The 18,185-nt window shown below is 37.8% G+C and overlaps 1 protein-coding gene across 2 annotated transcripts in view; it reads right to left on the bottom strand.

Moving 5' to 3' along the window:
• Positions 1–18,185, bottom strand: part of ZSWIM6 (zinc finger SWIM-type containing 6) — a 110,493-nt gene that overhangs the window by 38,229 nt on the left and 54,079 nt on the right. Inside the window, exons 2-3 of one of the 2 annotated variants that reach the window (XM_064736302.1) lie at positions 9,779–10,135; positions 434–582 (exon numbers count right to left, since the gene is read on the bottom strand). In XM_064736302.1, the coding sequence (XP_064592372.1) occupies positions 434–582; positions 9,779–10,135 (506 nt within the window). The remainder of the gene's footprint in view (positions 1–433; positions 583–9,778; positions 10,136–18,185) is intronic. The other variant, XM_064736303.1, reaches the window with a different exon arrangement.

The raw sequence follows: 18,185 nt of genomic DNA, 5'->3' as shown, positions 1-18,185 counted from the left end.
TTGCTAAGTTAGAAATGCAATTCATATGTGTGATGGCAAATTTTTAGGTAGAAAAAACAGTCTGCCTTCCCAATTTTTGATAAAATTTTGGGCTCAGTATTCAATTGCAACTCTTCAGAGAATTTTTCCACAAGCAATCCACAGGTGTATTATACAAACTGCTGTAAGGTTTTCCAACATTTTGGGGGTGGAAAGGAAGAAGAGAACAGCAAAGCTGTAGAAGTTTGAAATGTTACTTCATATCCTTACACTGATCAAGACACACCAGATTGTAGTCCAGTTCTGTACAACTCACTGTCAAGTTGCCATTGTATTCCCAAGGCTTTGTGTTATTTTAGAACAGCAGAATCTAGAACTGTGAGTAAGATGCAAGCAAGTACAGACTGGCTTGGAGAACAGAGGAAAGAAAAAAGGTTCAGAGTACTCAACACACCTTCGCAAAAAGCAAATTGAGCTGCTTCCCTGATCCATGGTATCCACCCTGGGAAAGGAAGAGTTTAACCTGTTCTTGGACTTGTTCCTCATCCAAATGCCAGCAATTTTCATCATCTATGCTAGCACCTGCTGTTGGGTCAGGAGCACCTGCAAACAGCAAGAAAAGAAATCATTATGTTCTATATGAAGAAGAGAGGTTCTTGAGACCAGGGGAGAGGACTACTGCAGAGGGGTTTTTTGTGTCTTCTCCTGTTTTGGATGCCTTGATTTTAATCTAAACAGTCTTTAAAACAGACTTAAATTTCTTCTCAGTAGTCTTTAGCACTTAGAAATTATACCTATGAAAAGGCATTTAAATACATAATATTCTCTTCTCTGACAAAGTATTAGAATCAAGGTAAGGGTTTTTCTTCCCATCTCAGCAGCTACACTAGAATGATTTTACAAGGAAAATTAAGATTTTTGAATTATATTTCTACCACTGTGATGTTAAAACCACTCTCCCCAAAACACCTGTGTAATTCCTGTACCTTCAGCAATCTTGCTCAGGTTTAAGTGACTGCTAGTGAGCGCTGCTATTGATGAACATGAGGAGAATCATCACCTTGGTGCCTCTGAGCTGTGATGGCTCTGCAAAGCTAAACAAAGAGTAAAAAAATCCCCAAACAAATCCAAAGTCTTAAAGTACTAAAGGCATTTCCATCATAAGTAAGAGCTATAGACACTTTAGATTATGCTGCTTTCAAGGAAGCATTTTAACATAGGCAATGTCATCCGCACAGAGTCAATTTAGAGCAACTTGAATTAGGCCAGTGTCCACTGAGATTACTAGCTTCACATCCAGCAGTGCTTTGGCCACAGATTGCCATAACGCAGCTTTTGAAGATCAGACCAGTGATGTTCCCTCTCTTGAACTTAACAAGTTCTTGCACCATCTAGTAAACTCTGTTTTTCTGAAGAACCCTGCACCTCCACTGGACATCTTCTAAAAGGTCTTCAAACTGAACAGGCTGAAAAGTACTTATCTACAGCATTGGACTCAGCTCAAGGTTGGGAATCACCATACCACATATCAGTTATTTTAAGCATGGCTGAGACTTAAGTTGACTTTATATTTTAATTTTGAATTTATCACAGCTGCATAATCTCTATTATGTTTTGAGAAGATGTTATAGAAATGAATCACATTCAACAATCTCTCTCATTGAAATCTGTGTCCATGTTACTCTGTAGAAAAAAGAAAATATTGCCAGGGAAAGAAAATGACGTAAATTTCTAAAAAGCAAGGATTTTTTACAGAAATCCTAAAAACTTAAAAAACCAAAATAGCTACAACTCTATGATGTACAGGAAAAAACCCCATTGATTCTATTGATTCAAGCCTTTGTTTCACAATTGCAGCTTTGCTATGAAGGTGAAGCTTTTAAGTGCTCACAGGAAATGCTGAACTCTTTATTCAATGAAAATACAAACAGAAGATTTAGAGGGTCAGAGGGATGTCTTATCTACAAATTGCTGAGACAGTAAACAAAAATATGTTTCAGCTCAGCAACTTCCTAAACTGCCTCATTTTCACAGCCTAAAACAGGGAACAATGCACTGCTGTATATATACACACATATGTGTTTAATTAATAAGAAATTGTGTCTTTGGAAGTGTGAATAAACTCTCCTGCTTTCCACAGGAACACAAAAATGTCTCAGAAGACAGGAATCAAGCTCAAGACAGTACAAAAACCAAGGAATCAAAAACTTGCTCTTCTGCAAATGTTTCCATCTTCAATTTATTTCTTTTAAAAGGCTTTCAATTCTGTCAGCTATATGAAACATATACTGATAAGTCTTCGGTTGCACAGAACAAGATAAAAAGGAAAATCAAGCCACACAAGAATAAGCAGTGCAGCTGTTGCACAGACCAGGTTCGCAGTATCACCTTGCAAATAGTTTAAATATTTCATTGCTCTAAAACACAAAGAGGGTGAAGAGGAACTATTTAAAAGCAACAGTATATACAAGATACACTTAAATTTGTTCCTTATTTTAGTGGAGATTTATCTTTAAATAATCTTGGTATGGTTACTTTCAAACTAAATTAAAAATAGCCCAGTATTCCCTAGCTAAGCTTCCCTATTTAGGGGATGGAAAAAAAATCCTTCTGCAACTGTTTACACTTTATCAAAAGCTCACCTGTCATTTTGTGTTACAAGGTTAGAAAAGCAATGCAGCTACCACGGATTCCTTAACAACAGGTTTCCTTTACAAAAATAAGTGTGCCTGCTACCCAGGGCCACCGGCACTGCCTCCACCAAGGCTACCCCTGCCAGTATGATCCCAAATATATCTTAACCAGGAGCACAGTATCACTATACTCACTCTATCACTGTTACTTGCAAGCTGTTAGGCCACTGCTAGCTGTTAGACGACTGTAGAAGATGAAGATGCCAAGAGTCTGTGCCTTACAGTTCTCTTCAGCACAGTACACGGATACTCTGACTCAGAATGATTTTCTTTCTTACAAGATCTTACATAGGCAACATTCAGTATGATCAAAATTTTTAATTCTTAAGAAATTTCAGTGCTACCAAATCTGTTGGTAGTCTTCAGCAATAGCTGTGGCATGAGGACACTGTGTCTGATCAGGCACAAGTCCAGACACCTTTCCACCAAGGCAGCAGCCAGGCAGCCTACTGATGCTCCTGGAGAAGCCTCAGCTTCTGCTGCTTATCATTCTTGTTTTGGGGTCAAGACATGACCATCTTCTATGTCTCTCAACTATCTAGGCACTCTTCAAGTTCACTAGGTTCACCTACACCCAGGTGACTCATCTAGCCTGTTTCCTCTCCCACTCCAACAGATCCTGGATGGGATTTCTACACTGGCATTTCTTCTGAAAACATAGGAGTGGGTGAACGGTAAGAAACTATCTGAATGAGCAGGAGGAGGAAGCTGCCTTAGGGGCTGTAAGAAGCCCTAGCAGTAGCTGTCAGCAAGGCTCAGGCTCAGCATTGAATAGGCAGAGCTGGCTCAACCCAAAGGCAGCAGCTTCGCTCAGGGTGTGGCACGGCCCTGAACTGGCACTGGCAAGGCTTGGGCAGGAGGACAATTTGGCTGCAGAGAGGAAAGAGGAACATGAGCAGCCCTGAATTTAAACTCTGCAGGGCACTTTGGTACCAGGGTTAAATTAAACCCTGTCTCCCACTTGTAACCTGGGGATAAGTGTTACTCATGTGCTTTAGAGAGATGTCATGAGGATACATGAGTTCACATTTGAACTATGAAAGTGAGAAGTACTGTATAATTATGCTAATACTAAAACCCATAATTAAAGTGTGTCAGTTTATAGACACTAAACTAACATATTAATCTCCCTCTCCCCAGCCTCTGGCTTTTTAAACTTTTGCCATGACTGGTGTTTGAAATACACTGTACATCATATATATACATTTTAACATAATAAATAAAGCCTTCATAACCAGTATATAGACAGAGACATATATACATACTCATGCTCTTTTACTATAATTACTAAATTGCAATCTCAGCAGTCAAAGCAGGAATATTGTGCACAACTGTTTGTGACACTGAACACTTAATAGTGTTTGAAAACAGGGTAGCAGCCTCTTACATTTAGGGTCATAGCATGTTAAATATAACCAACTCCCAAGTTCTAAGAAGCAGGAGCATTTGAAAAATAAACACTTTGTTCATTTACATAGCATTTAAAAGCAACTGCTTTCAAGATGAGCAACCATGTTTAAGCACTGATGCTGTACATGGAGAACTTAACCTCACAAAATAGAAGCAAGTAGGGAGCAATGACTAAAAATGGACTAAGAAGTTCTTATATAGCCAACTACTCAGGGGCAGATCAACAGGGAGATTTGGATAAAAAAAGGCAAACTGCTTCCGTGATCCTTATTTCTGCAGTATCAAAAGAGTTGACTTCAAATAAAACCATGCCAAATTATTCACTTGTAGCAATCTACACAGATATCCTCTTCAACTTTCTAATAAAAATGTCATTAATTTGAGTATACAAATGAACGGTACATCAGTTACATTTTATTAAAAGTCATCCCATGGCAGCATTAAGGAGAAGATATGGAAAAATTATTACAAATAAAAAGCATGACTTAATGAGTATTATGTGAAGACAGAATGAAAGAAACCCAGCCAGAAACCAATGTTTCCAGATGCTAATTCACAACAGAATAGTGATTGATTTTTAAAAACACAGTATACTCAAATTATTCTAAACAATAACTAGATAAAACCAAAGATCATTAAAACAATGAGTCAAAAATATTATTATGTCTTTGATTCTCCAAATGATTCCAAGTTTAGACATAAGTCACATAACTTCAGGACTTTTGGGTGCACTACTTAACACCTGCTCAGCAGTTCACAGCACCAAAGGAAAACAGCAAATGCTATGAAGCTGTCAGTGATAACAACACAAAACATGAAGACTATGATAAGTTGCAGAGGAAAGTTAATTAAATCCCAACAAGTTATTTAACTTCAAAAAACTCTGCATTCCCTCTGTACATATTCTACTGACAATATCTAATCTCTCCTGCTAAAATACGCATCTCACAAAAATCCACATCATCATATAGCAATACATTTCAAAATTTATTTGTGCATGGCAGATAGAAGAACTTTATCAGTACAGATAAGCATACTTTATTTTAATTATTTACCTTCCATGTCTTTTAGCAAAATCTCACTATTTTCTATGCAAAAAGTTTTATATTTATGTTTATTTTATCTGAAAAAACCTTTCCTAAAAATATTAGTTTCATAAATTATTTTTATGTTACTTTGCAGCTACCAGTCTTTTCTTTTTATTTTTACATTCTACTACTTATTTACATTTAGTTAGGTTTCTTGAATTTCTCTAGTTTTGGCTACTCTTACTTCCTCCCCAGATGTGGCTCACCAAACAATTCTCATATTAAGCACTTTAATTCTTCTTTAAAGGAAATTCACCCGCCACTTCCTGCATTCATCTTTTGCAACTAGACTCTCAATCAATTTTGCACTTAAGGCAGGGCCATGTGAAAGATTCCATAACTTTATGTAATGTTAAAGAAAATTTATTTTTATTCTTTTTACTAGCAGATCACCAATATGTTTTATTCAGCCCTACTCTAACCCACAATATTCTATTAAAACACCCATCATTCTGGTTAATACATTAAGTACATCTAAACACGTATTAACCTGTACCTCCAGATTGCCTCTTTGAACTTAACAGTTACAGGAACAATATCAGATATTCTGAAATTTTCTTTGAAAGTTTTTTTTTTTGGTAGATGTTTTCTTCTTGAATGCCTCCCCCAGCACTGCTAAGATACATTACAAATTAACATTTGCTGAGGATGTGCCCACATTTGCCTGGACAAATGCAGAAAAAAGTAGAGAAAACAAGGTGCCTGTCCTTCTGAAAATGAAAATACTTTAGTTGCTTCCTCCCATACCCTCCCTCTTAAACTTGAGTTCACCTGTATGTGGATCTGTACTAGCAAGTGACTTCTACTCTGAGTTGGAGAATCAGAGAAAGGCAGAAATTCTGGAGAAATCCATATATTTCCTCCAAGAGCAGAGATTGCAACAGCAGCAAGAAACACTCAGGAAAAGAAAGAGTACAGCTCAAAAGGTAAAAATTAAGTAGGTTTGCCAGGCTGCCCTTATACTAAAACCATCAGAGCATTTTTCACTATGCACATAATAAAAACCGAATGCTAATACAAGACTAATATAAAAAACAGACCTTCCCTCTCTCCCTCCACCCATCCCACAGTTACTTTGCTATTTCCACTCAAATTCTCATGAACACAGTGTAGCCTTTCAATCGATTTACTGAAGTGAGAGTCTCCTACCTATGAAAAGGCAGATCTAAGATGACAAATCCAGCTGACAATCTATTGTCATCCTGACTGCTCTCTTCCTAGAATATACATTCTCTCCTACCAATGGTACCAAAATTAAAAGGGAGGAAAAAAGCCTCAGCTAAGCAAGACCCAAAGCTATATCCAGCTTCCTGTGAGAGCATACCCAAACCAAAATCCAATGTGAAGCCAGCAGTTCGTGGTGTAGTAGAAACACCAGAGAGGGTATCATACATACAAGTTGTCGTCAGTATGGATTACACACACAAAACTCCAGTTGAGATCACCAGGAACATGAACAGCTGCAACAGTGTCGCATGAAAAAATCAAAACACAGTAACTTCTCAAAATCAAGAGGTGCTTTTGTGCTCTAAAAATATGAAGAGCGGTCTTGCAATCACCACCAAGTGAAAATAGCATCGCAAATACAGAAAAATATTCCCACTAAATCACTTGTCTGTCCTAAAGAAGGTAGCGACTAGCCAACATATTCTTCTGATTTTAACAGCATCCTCTTACTTCTCCCTGCAGCAAGGCTCAGTCATGAAGCAAGAAAGCATATTGCATCACTTGTGTCCACCAAGAAACTCAGAGGGGTTGGTTATTATAAACCTGTGTCAATGTAAGTTACTTCACTAATTCCCCCAGTAATCTCCTGAAAGGTGGCCAAAGACAGTCACTGAATGCTGCATAACACAGCATTCAGGTGAAACATTATCCAATTAGCTTTTTGTTTAAAGCAGAGAACTGATGTTGTTTCATCTAATCATCTCATGAGCCAGCTCATAAGGAAGACAACTGTGGTCAAAGCTCTTCCAAGTCCCAGACCATTCAAACATACAATTAAATACTATTCAAGAGCTGACTTTTCTAGCACATCACTGAAAATATATGTAAATTAGAGGTACTACAGTGATCACAGAGGGGAAAAAATAAAAGAATGGAAGTCTTATACAGAACAACATTGAAATTAAACTGCCTCTAGGCAACATTGAAAATAATTTCCCCATACAACTCCAGATTCAGAATTTCTCTTAATCAAAGCTGTTTCAGATTTTGCTGTGCCAGGTCTCCTCTACTTTCAATAAACAAGTTTTTCTAAGTATTTCTTCTCACTTATCTATGCCTTCAAGTAGAATTTAATATCACTTCTCTTCAAACACCAGTTCAGTGAAGTCAGACTGTTCAAAGCAAGACAGGTCTTCGAGACAGCTTTGTGCTACAAACTCAACATCTGCAGCAGAGGAGGTATGATAGAGTAAATGGTGATCTTACATCCATCACGCTATGATATTAGAATGAGAAACATTTTATTGGTTATTTTTCATTGAAGTTTTTTGTCAGGTGTATTATTTTTAATCTAAGGAATTTGAAAAGGTCAGAAGAACAGAATTATGGTATGAATCCCAGAAGAACACTTCTCTACAGAAGAACTCACTTTTTCCTTATAAGAACTATGTAATTTTTTAGTATTGTGAACACAAAATAATTCAGACCACGGTTTTATGTGTGTCTGAGAGAAAAGCAGGAAACTATATAAAGTCTTTTATAACCCAGTCTCCTTTGGTAATAGCAGTTCATTTTCTTATGCTTCCTGGATTTTCTACTTTGGCGCTTGGCATTTTAGTAGAAAATAGTCAATAACGACATGCTGCAATCTCACCTACTAGGAAGACAGCAACAAATAGAAGAAACATTTCAGTTTTTTGGATAATTTTAAACTAATTTGCTCAAATTCTTTTTGAAATATCATAACTGATTATCAGCTTAGAATAGGAAATAAAAAAACTAATTGCTATTGTCAATGATAGAAATCTCAAATCTTTCTCCAAAACTACTTAATATAATAATGAGCAATGAGACAGTCTGACAGTAAATAGTTGGCAAAGACTAACATGCCTATGATTAGTCTAATTTACAGACTTCACATTTATCAAGCCTGTAACAGCTTGTCATTTCTCTTACATTAGCCATAGTATAGCTAGTACAGACATTTATAACACCTGTCCTTTGTGCCCCATCCCTGCCTTCCCCTTTTCTAATCACCCTTGACTGAATCTTCTGTACACCTCTTGTACCCTAATTCTTCCTTACCCATTAACTCACAAATGTTCCGGTTGTTAACATCTCTCATATGATACATGCTTTCAGCTCACAACATCTGAGCATGTTCCTCTACTGCTTAATGTCCTGCCTCTCCTTTAGTGCCACTTCCTTTCCACTGTCACCATTACATCCAACAACTACAGCAACTGCCTTGCCTCTGGCCACATCTCCATCGCCCCCAGTGCCAAAAAAAGACCACTGCTCCTGAAATTCACTTTCTCACACCATCACCTGTCTCTGCCTGTTAGGGTCACAGAAGCACAAGCAGAAAGTTTAAGCTGCAGATAAATCCTCTTATTAAAATGACTGGGTTTTTTCTGCCTACACTATAACTAACATAAACATGGTTTTCTTTATCCTAATATTAAGCATCTTGACTCTGTTTGTATTGCAAGTTCTTTGAGTAATGGTCACGCCTCAAATATTTAACACAAGACCTTTTCCTGTCACTGAAAATAAAAGAAAAGAAGATATTTTTATAAGATATTAAGATATTTAAGATATTCTTTCCCCCTAAGCTGCCCTTATACTTACAGCCCTGGCCACCCGAGAGGACGTTTCTATCAGGTGACCTGTCAGGAACACAGGACTCCAATAAAACTAGCTGGGTCACCTCAAACCCACAACTACCTACTCTCAGTTCAGCAGGGTCCACAAAAGAGCCGTGTCAGAAGCCTCAAGTCAAACTCAGCACACTTTAACAAAAACGTTGTCCACAGCAAAGAATAGCCATTAAAATCATGTGTAGCAGAGAGAGCAGGAAAGATCAAAATCTTAGCTATGCTGTAACTGCTGCAGCACCAACAGGAAAAAGCACTGAAATGCAGTTTTTATGTTTCTTCTGACACCATAAAACCAAATCCCAAAACTTATTAGAACTATATTTAATGAATGAAATAACTGTAACATTTACTTGCTTTTACGTTTTGTTGTTAGAACAAAATTCCACAATCAAAGTGTCAGAAAACTAGTACAAAGAACAAAATAACAAGACACCACTGGTAAGCTGATAAAAAGAGTTCCTTTAAGCAATATGGCTATATAAAGAACACCACTACTCAGTTTTCACTAGCTGGAAAACACAAGCATGAAGCAGGTTATTCACTTATTAACTGAACTGCAGAAAACGTCAAGCTCACTGCTTGTGAGTTCTTTTCTCTATTCCAAAGAGCACCATTTTCTAAATATCTCAAAATGAAGGTTCAGTAGAAGAATCCTCTTTAGAAGACACCAGAATAATTCAGCACAGAAGACCACTAGGCAGGTCACACTCCAGAATGTACAAAAAAAAGCTCAAAACCTATGAGGAAATGAAACAAAAGGAAGGACAAGTATCAAACTCACCATGGACTTGATTGATTTCTGAATTCTGAGAAAGGATTTCATCTGCTAATTTTTGAGCAGTTGGCAAAACTTCTGTGTGGTGTACTGTGATCAAATACTGCACAAATTTTTGTAGTTGGTCTCTGTTCATTTGAAAGAGTGTCTCTGAAATGGGAAGATGCAGTTTGACCTGATCTGGCTTGCGGATCCGGTATAAAGAGAGCGCCACAACATGGGCACAGTAAAATATGTCCTTGTTTCCACAGCTACAGGTCACTGAGGTAATCTTGCAACGATCAAAGCTGATAGCTACATTGCAAACAGTTTCTGGCTCCGATTGCATTGCAGGCTCTGTTACTGTGCCACTCAAGTGGAAACCTGTGCGGGAGGGGAAAAAGAAAACTTAATGATACATGTAAAATACTATATCTCATTATCAAGGAAGTTTTCTTAATGAAAAATTATACATCTCAAAGAACTTTCTTCAATTACAAATATGATTAATCCTTTTTTCCATACATACCTCTTTCATCTCAAATAAATCAAAAGGGGAATAAGAAGTTAGTTTATATGCCCTCTGCCATACCCACAACATTCACAGAAGCTTGATACCAAGAGAACTATTTATTTGGTAAATGACAGCTGCAGAAGCAGACCAACATCCCATCAAAACCAACATGAAACTACTCAGTAAATTGGCAGCAATTTTCCAACCCCCCCACCCCCTCCCCAGGGAGCCTGCAGCACATACCAGCAAATTTAAGCTTTCTCTCAATAAGTGAGAAGGAAGTAGTGCACTCTAGTGGCATGAACTCAGGTTCTAGCTCAACTCCAGCTGACTCACTGACAAGTCACATATCCTCCTTGCTTTCGCTTCTCCCTCCACTGAGCTCATGTTAATGCTCACCATCACCCAAGTGATCCAGCAGAATGGCTATGTTTGTGCAGCATTTCGAACATGGAAACTGCTGCAGTTACCAATACACAGCATGCCAGACTTGTAATCCTCAATGAGACACATAAGCACTGCTCCAGATGCATATGCAGTGTACATTTTGGTCCTGGTTTTCCATCAGCATACTAAAGCACAAGGCCAAAGAGCTAGGTCTGTGTGTATTGTAAGAAGAAACAGTATATCCTAAGCAAGATGCTTCCTTCAGCAAATACACCACATGTCAGCGCAGCACAAGATCTCAAATGCTGAAGATTCAACCTAAACCCACCTGTCTGTCCAACATGAAGGCCCAGGCTTGGCTCTCAACGCTTTATCACTGAATAAAGCGGAATAAGGGGGTTTCTTTTTGATTTTATGCAAGCATGATATTGATTTCAGCTCAAGCATTAATTCAGAGACACAGACACAGGGCAATGAAACTGAATTCCATATGCTGCACCAGCACTAGATTTGGGAAATCCATATGCAATCTGAGATAGATACATGTAAGGTGTTATATAACAAGTACTTACGAAGGAAACACTATGAACCCACACTCCCCCAATGTGAAAAAATTGATCTAATATTCCTGAAATACCAAAGAAGTGTACTGCAGGAAGCATTATCACATGAAAATTAGACATGGGGGAAGAGGGGGAAGCAATATATACATAGCTCTAATCCAAAATGTACTGTCCCCAACCAGTTTTAAAAAACTCTATATCTTACAGGCAACAAAAAGGAAAACCCTTTATTTTTTCCATTTGTTTATACTGTATGTTTCAGAGCAGGTTATGCAGTTAGCAGCACTGCAGTACTCTCATACTCTACCCTGAAGACAGTCATACGCATACACTAACATTGACTTTGCAATGGAGTGTTTCCCAGATAGATAGGAGTCGAGGCTGAAGTGCAGAGAGAAGAAAGGCAGTGGATGAACAAGACCAGGATCAAGCAGTATTCTTGCTCCCACTCCCCCCTTGTTAAGAGAAAGGGAGTGGAAGTGCCCGTCACATCATGAGCTACTTCCTCTGTCTTTCCTTTTGGTTTTTAAGTAGTCACAGTGTTTCTTTAAGTGCCTACTCTCAAAAAGAAAGCCTTTGTAAAAGTTTAACCAGCACTATCTATTTCTGGTTCATTCTTAGTAAGTGGAAGTTGGATTGATGGTCCCAAAGAAACTGCATGCAAGATAATTTTAATTCCACTTTCTTGTGCAGCATACATAAAAAAACCATCTATAATCCATGAACTGAGGAAAAGTCTAACACCTGAACACAGAAAGAGCCTGATCCTACTCCTTCCTACTCTCTCTAAATACCTGGACTCCTATTAAATACAGAAGAAAAATGCCCAATGAAAGCTTTTCTGTTAAACTGATGAAACATTTAAAAACCAGCTACTCTAACAACATTACCAATTTCAATTCATCAGTATATTGTTCAAGCAGTCAAAAAAGCTAAAACCCTCCTGGAAACATGAAGGTCTCCAGAAATATTCAGAGTTAAGAGCAGGCCTGCCCTTAAATACCTGCACTGCTTAGATACAAACACAGGTCATGGGTCCCTCTCCACTGGGGGCTTTTTATTAAGAATTCATGTCACAAGCACCAAAATTTAGAAACACAGATACTGGTCTAACAATGACAGTGCTAATACAGTCACCTTACTTAGCCTACCCTTCTTAACTTACTGGGAGTTTAAACAAATTAAACACCTGCTGCTCTTGCAGGCTAAAGACGTAGAAGCTCTTTATTAACTATCGCACTAAGATAAGTATCCTAATTATGAAACACTGTTCTGCTCCTCTTTATCTGTTTGTATTTTTAAAGCAATTGTTATTAATAAATATGACCTTTAAAAAGTTTTAACCATGTCAGAAAAATCAATTCAGGAAATTTCAGCTCAGAAGCAGTGGTAAGGCTGTTGTAATTTAACCTATCAGAAATCAAACGACACTTTCACGGCTGATCCTCAACATTGCAGAGTACTGAACACACAGCTTTAATTCTTTTTAGCCTAATCATCTAATATTCTCCTACTAAAGTATGGAAGGTTGGAACAAGTAAAAAGTTGATGCACTGTGCTTTGCTAGGAAGTGTACACCAGCAGTAACTTACAGCCTGTCAAGAAGCAAGATGTTACATGCTCCTGGAAAAAGACAAAAGGAATTACCTATGTGGGGACTTGAAGAAAATGACATTTCACTAACAGGTCCAAAGGAGCAGAAAAGGTCTCCAGCAAAAACTTCCAAGCCCTCACTCTAAACAAGTACTTTCCTTCAAAGGAAAAATTTCTTTTACCCAAAGTTACAGAACCTTTGCTAGAAATATTTATTCATTCCAAACAACTCCAGGAACAATTATATTTCACTTTTTAGTTAGAGAGCTCATTCATTATTAGCTAAAGACAACAAAAGTGTTGCAGGCAGAAAAGTGTACTCACTACAGAAGCTATTTACAGAACAGTCACGTTTCACCTTTTCCTTTAGCGGTGGTAGTTTGAAACATTTTACTGTTTTCAAAACAGCTTGTGATCAGTAACTCAAGCTCAGCTAACATGTCCAATGCACAGAGACTTTGCACTCTGCGAAAACGTGTTTAGAAAAGCAGCTGAAGCACTACGTATAAACTAAAGTTCTTTTACAAAACAACATTGCTTCTGTTGGACACTCACTTCAAAAACACCTCAGCGTTATTTAATAGCTAATAAAATAGCATTCTCAGCTGTCATACTTTTGGAAGGGAACGGTGCCAAATTGCCATTAAGAAGAAAGCATTTAAAAGTCTGTGATTTTTATAAAGGAACTTTTGCCAAAATCTGCTAGACAGTATTCTGTTGACCAAAAATATTCTGGGACTTTAAAGCCACATGATAATTGGAAATTCACACTATTACAATGTAGTACTTGCCAGCACAAGGATATATGCCTGTCATAACAAAAACACCCACCACTTGAGAGTAAAACAAAAGCAAGTTCAAACTATAACACACTAAGGAGTATGAAAAAACGGTGTCATGTGAAGAAGCAGCAGCAGGCAGGCTTTTGGTTACTCAAGCCAGAAGCAAAGTTTGAAATACTGAGTCTCACTACCTCATAGGATAAGTAACAAAATTACTGCACCAAATAAACATCATTAATGACATCTCATGAGCTTAATTCATCTCTAATGTCTGTGTTAAAAAGCATCATGCTTAATAGGCCCAAGTCCAAAGAGACATTCTGAAAACATATAGACTGAAATGAACAAGAACTATTAGAAGTAGCCATGTAAAATGCTGGTAGTGGTGTGGTCTATGTCTCTGTGCATGCTCAGTCAATAATTCCAGCGGCTAAAAAACAAACAAACAAACAACAACAAAAAACCAAAACAGAAAAAAACCCCCAAAAAGTAAGTTTGTACTTGCAAATGAGGAATTTAATTAGAACACATGCATAGATCACCACTGGGTATTTATCTTTAATAGAAAATATAAAAATACCAGAAATGGGTTAGAGTAATACCCCAAAGCTTAAAAATTGTTCTCTTGATTAGCTTTCTGTCATGTACCTTTTGACAACATTGTCCATGCCTCATCCTCTATGTACGCATTCTCCTAAAATCAGGAAGTATACTACCAGCTATATCTGGAAATGAATGTTCTCCTTAACATTGATTCACTGACTCTTTTCCCAAGTATACATACTGCCTGCAGGTCAGGAACACACAAGAGCTGTTCTACTTTCACAGAAGATGCCACCAGATTAAGTTACTGAGAAACAAACAGAAGAACTACTTCTATTCTGGGATCTGGGTAATTCAATGCACAAGACGTATACAGGCACCTCCTCTGCACATAACTTTACATTGGGTATCAGAATTGTACTCTCTACAATAAAATATATAAATAAATTTTTATATATATAAAATATAAAATAATTTGCAGACCTACCAGCTCACATTTATTCAGACTGCTATATTACTTGGCAAACACATAATCACTGTGTAAAATGTAAACACCTCTGTTTCATCTTGCCTACCCAATGGCAATAGACAGAAATGCTTCTAGAAAGTATCTTCCAACCCTGCCCATCAGTTACCTTTTCATCCTTATATCAGTGGTTACATTTTTTCCCCAAGACAAGCATAACTCCAAACAATATTCAGCTTATTCAAATTTTGTCTTTTTAGAAGTCTTTTTCCTTTGCAATGGTAAAGTAGCATCCTACATTCAATTCTGCCACAACATTGGAACCTTCATTCTGACTCTAAGAACAGATCAACAATGCATTTTGAAATTATTACAAAATCAAAACTTTGCATGCCACCTTAGCCTGAAGCTAATTTTAACAACCTCTTCATAAAACAGAGAAAATATGAAAAAAACCAGAGAAAAAATGAAAAATATTCACCCATCATACCTTGAAACATGCCAATACAAAGATATTAAGGAGTTAGAAAAGAAATTAAGAGCAATACATAAGATGTTTACTGTTTCTGATCAATGCATAGGGTATGGACAAACTTATGTTTTGACATCACCTATAATAAAATTGTCATTACCTCTGCACCCAAACACTAACAGAGGATCTGTCTCAACTAACCACTTGGATTCCACAACTCCCTTTCATAAAGATAATAATCGGGGCTTGGCATTTCGGTACTTTTGCAAGCAAGACAATGGGAATAGCGTTAAGTCCATGCACACAGGACACCGACAGCCTGAAGGTTCACTAGCACTGGCACACTTCCAAAAACATGCACACTGCAACAGAAGCAGCCATAGTAACTTGAACAAGATTTATTCGTCCCAGCACTGAGTTCAACAGTTTTATTTAAAAACACCAATCTTCTACATCTCCCAGCCCAAACCTCAAAGTGTGACAAATGGTCAACTAATTATGTCTGTTAGACAAGGGCCTCTATTAACCCTCCAAGCCAACTTTGGTCCTATCTCTGCTACTCAAAAGCAGACACATATCACTGCAGCCCAAGCAGGAGTCATGGATCCAAATTACTCTTCCTTAAAAGAAGGAAAGGCTGTGCAAACAGCAAGTAACACAGGAGAATGCCTTCCACTACCCAACACCTATATCAGATCTGGATTGGTTTAAGACAGATGCAGACTGTCACAGCTCATGCTGTCTGGAACAAAACATGCACCAAATGAACATGGCCTGAAGGGCCTCTCAAGGTTGCACTGCTATCCCTGTGTTTAAACAACTTGCAACCCACCCCACAGGAACACCACACAAACCACGGAATGGCATTCTCATCAGCACTGCTCACACAGCCTCATATCATATCTCTGCAAAACCTGAAAGTTGTCTGCACTTCAACTCATTTTATACAGATATAGTCAAGCCTATTTTAGGTGTTTGCAAGCATTAAGCCTTGTAGACAAAGGGAAATAGCAAAGCCTTGGTAAAAGAAAGAGATGTATTCAGAATGGTGCTTTCTAGACAGCAGAAACAGAGCTTTCCTCTAGCACAGTGATGCTCGACTGTGATCTAGGATGCTGTGGCAAATGACATTTATGGCTTACAAAGCAGAAGCAGAGATGAAGCAGACAAGTCTCCTCTGATAAAGGCCAAACACAGTGCCAAGAATCACTAAACTGTCAGTGCTGATAGTCTTGTCAAGTCACAAGGCCAGCAATCCATGGCTGCAGGTCACCCTCTCTCAGGTATACAAATCAAGCGGTTTCATTGGTTTGTTGTTTGTTTTTCATTTTGGTTTTGTTTTCCAGTTTCGCCATGTTGTTTTGTTTTCCAAGACCATCAGTTTGAAAGCAACTACGCTAGGAGTTTAACAGCTCCTCTCTTAGTATCACATATCCTGAGAGCACAAAAACATCTCAGTGTGAGGCTGGAAACCCCAAAGCTGATGGACAGCTAAGTACAGTTTACTGTAAGAAACCAGCAGATAGGAGATTTATTTATACACATGACATTTTTTCAAATAATATAACACACAAAGATCATGTGACAGCAATTTACAACAAGAATGTGAAGAAATCATACTCTTTATAGAATGTGGGCAAATCAACATTTTGTAATTTAGAACACATGGAATATTGTAATCCTCGAACTTTTGAGGGAGACTTAATAGCCTAGCTGAGGTGAGAGGAACTGAATGGATCTGAAATACAGCAGCTTGCTACAGCAAAACAGAAATCACAGTCATCAAAACTACTCTGATTCTGAATAAAAACTGGAAATAAATTTAAATTAAGGCAAGAGTAACAAAAGGGTAATAAACACTCAAGAAAGCTGCAAGAAGTGTGAGCTTTTAACGTGCCATGATGTCCAGATCACCTACCTAATGTACCCTTACCTGTAATGTAAGGTTACATTACCTAATGTAACCTTAACCGTTTACAGGTAATTTTTAATAGAATATGAATGTACACCAACATCACACTCAAGTTCACATTTATCCATAACGAGGGCTAGAAACAAGAGGATAGGAGAGAGTACTAATCTACATTTGAACTTAGATAAACAAACCTTCACTCTGCTCTCAAACTTCACAGGCCCATGTTTATGGCAAAGGGAAAGGCTTGAGACAGGAGAATGCGCTGACAGTCTACAGGGAGCTGCACGCTGAGAATACACTGAGCGTGCCTAAGAACGAGGACTGACTACAACCACTCCTCACAGGATCAGTGCACAGGTACTTGTTACTAGCTTCCAAGGAGGAATTCACTCCTGCTGTGATGGGGAGAAGCTGACATCTTTCCTTCAATCACCAGGCAGCAGAGTTTCCTCTCATAGCTCAAGGTACCCATTGCAAAAGGTGACACCATTTCAACTTTTATTACAATTTTGGATTTTAATCATGCGTGCACAGAGAAACTCTTATTACTTGTTAGGACACAAGTAAAATATCACATATGAGAAAGTGACTGCAAATGACTAAGGGCAACAAAACTGAGCAGACTAAACCTCTCATTAAAATATCCTTAAAGCCTAACAAGAAGTAGGCTGCTCCTGCATTCAAAAAGGTAAATATTCAGAGACTTTCAATTATTTTGAACAACTCAGAAGATCCCTTGCCTGTCAAATAGACAGAATGTGATTGGTTTTTAAAGTTAGTATTTACTGCTTTACTGCCAACAGCAGAAGCTTTTGGTATTGTATGTCAGCAGTTAAGGTTTATCTTCAACTACAAATCGCCTGTCCCCACCAAAAGAAAATAAAGAGAAATTAAATTAACTGAGACTGAAGAAAGCCTTCAGCAAGACTTACTCATTTAAAAAGGGGAGAAAGAGGACACAGTATAACAACTTTTTCTTTTTTTTTTTAATTCTTTATTGCTGGTATCACGTGTTCTTTGCTTATGTTACACAGGTTATCTCAGTTTCACTTTATTGTCCAAAGTTAGTGTCCATCCTAATTAGCAAAGCATTAGCAATAGCTGTCTACATGTTTTTCAAACAAAACAAATTGAATTTGACTAACATAGGCCACAGAATATCAAAAACCTCAACAGAAGATTTAGGAAAGCAAGATGGA

This window comes from Zonotrichia leucophrys, chromosome Z (genome assembly GCF_028769735.1).
Source record: "Zonotrichia leucophrys gambelii isolate GWCS_2022_RI chromosome Z, RI_Zleu_2.0, whole genome shotgun sequence".
In the NCBI taxonomy this organism is placed as follows: Eukaryota; Metazoa; Chordata; class Aves; order Passeriformes; family Passerellidae; genus Zonotrichia; species Zonotrichia leucophrys.
The sequence above is the reverse complement of the archived record's forward strand: the minus strand, read 5'-3'. Positions and strand labels throughout refer to the sequence as shown.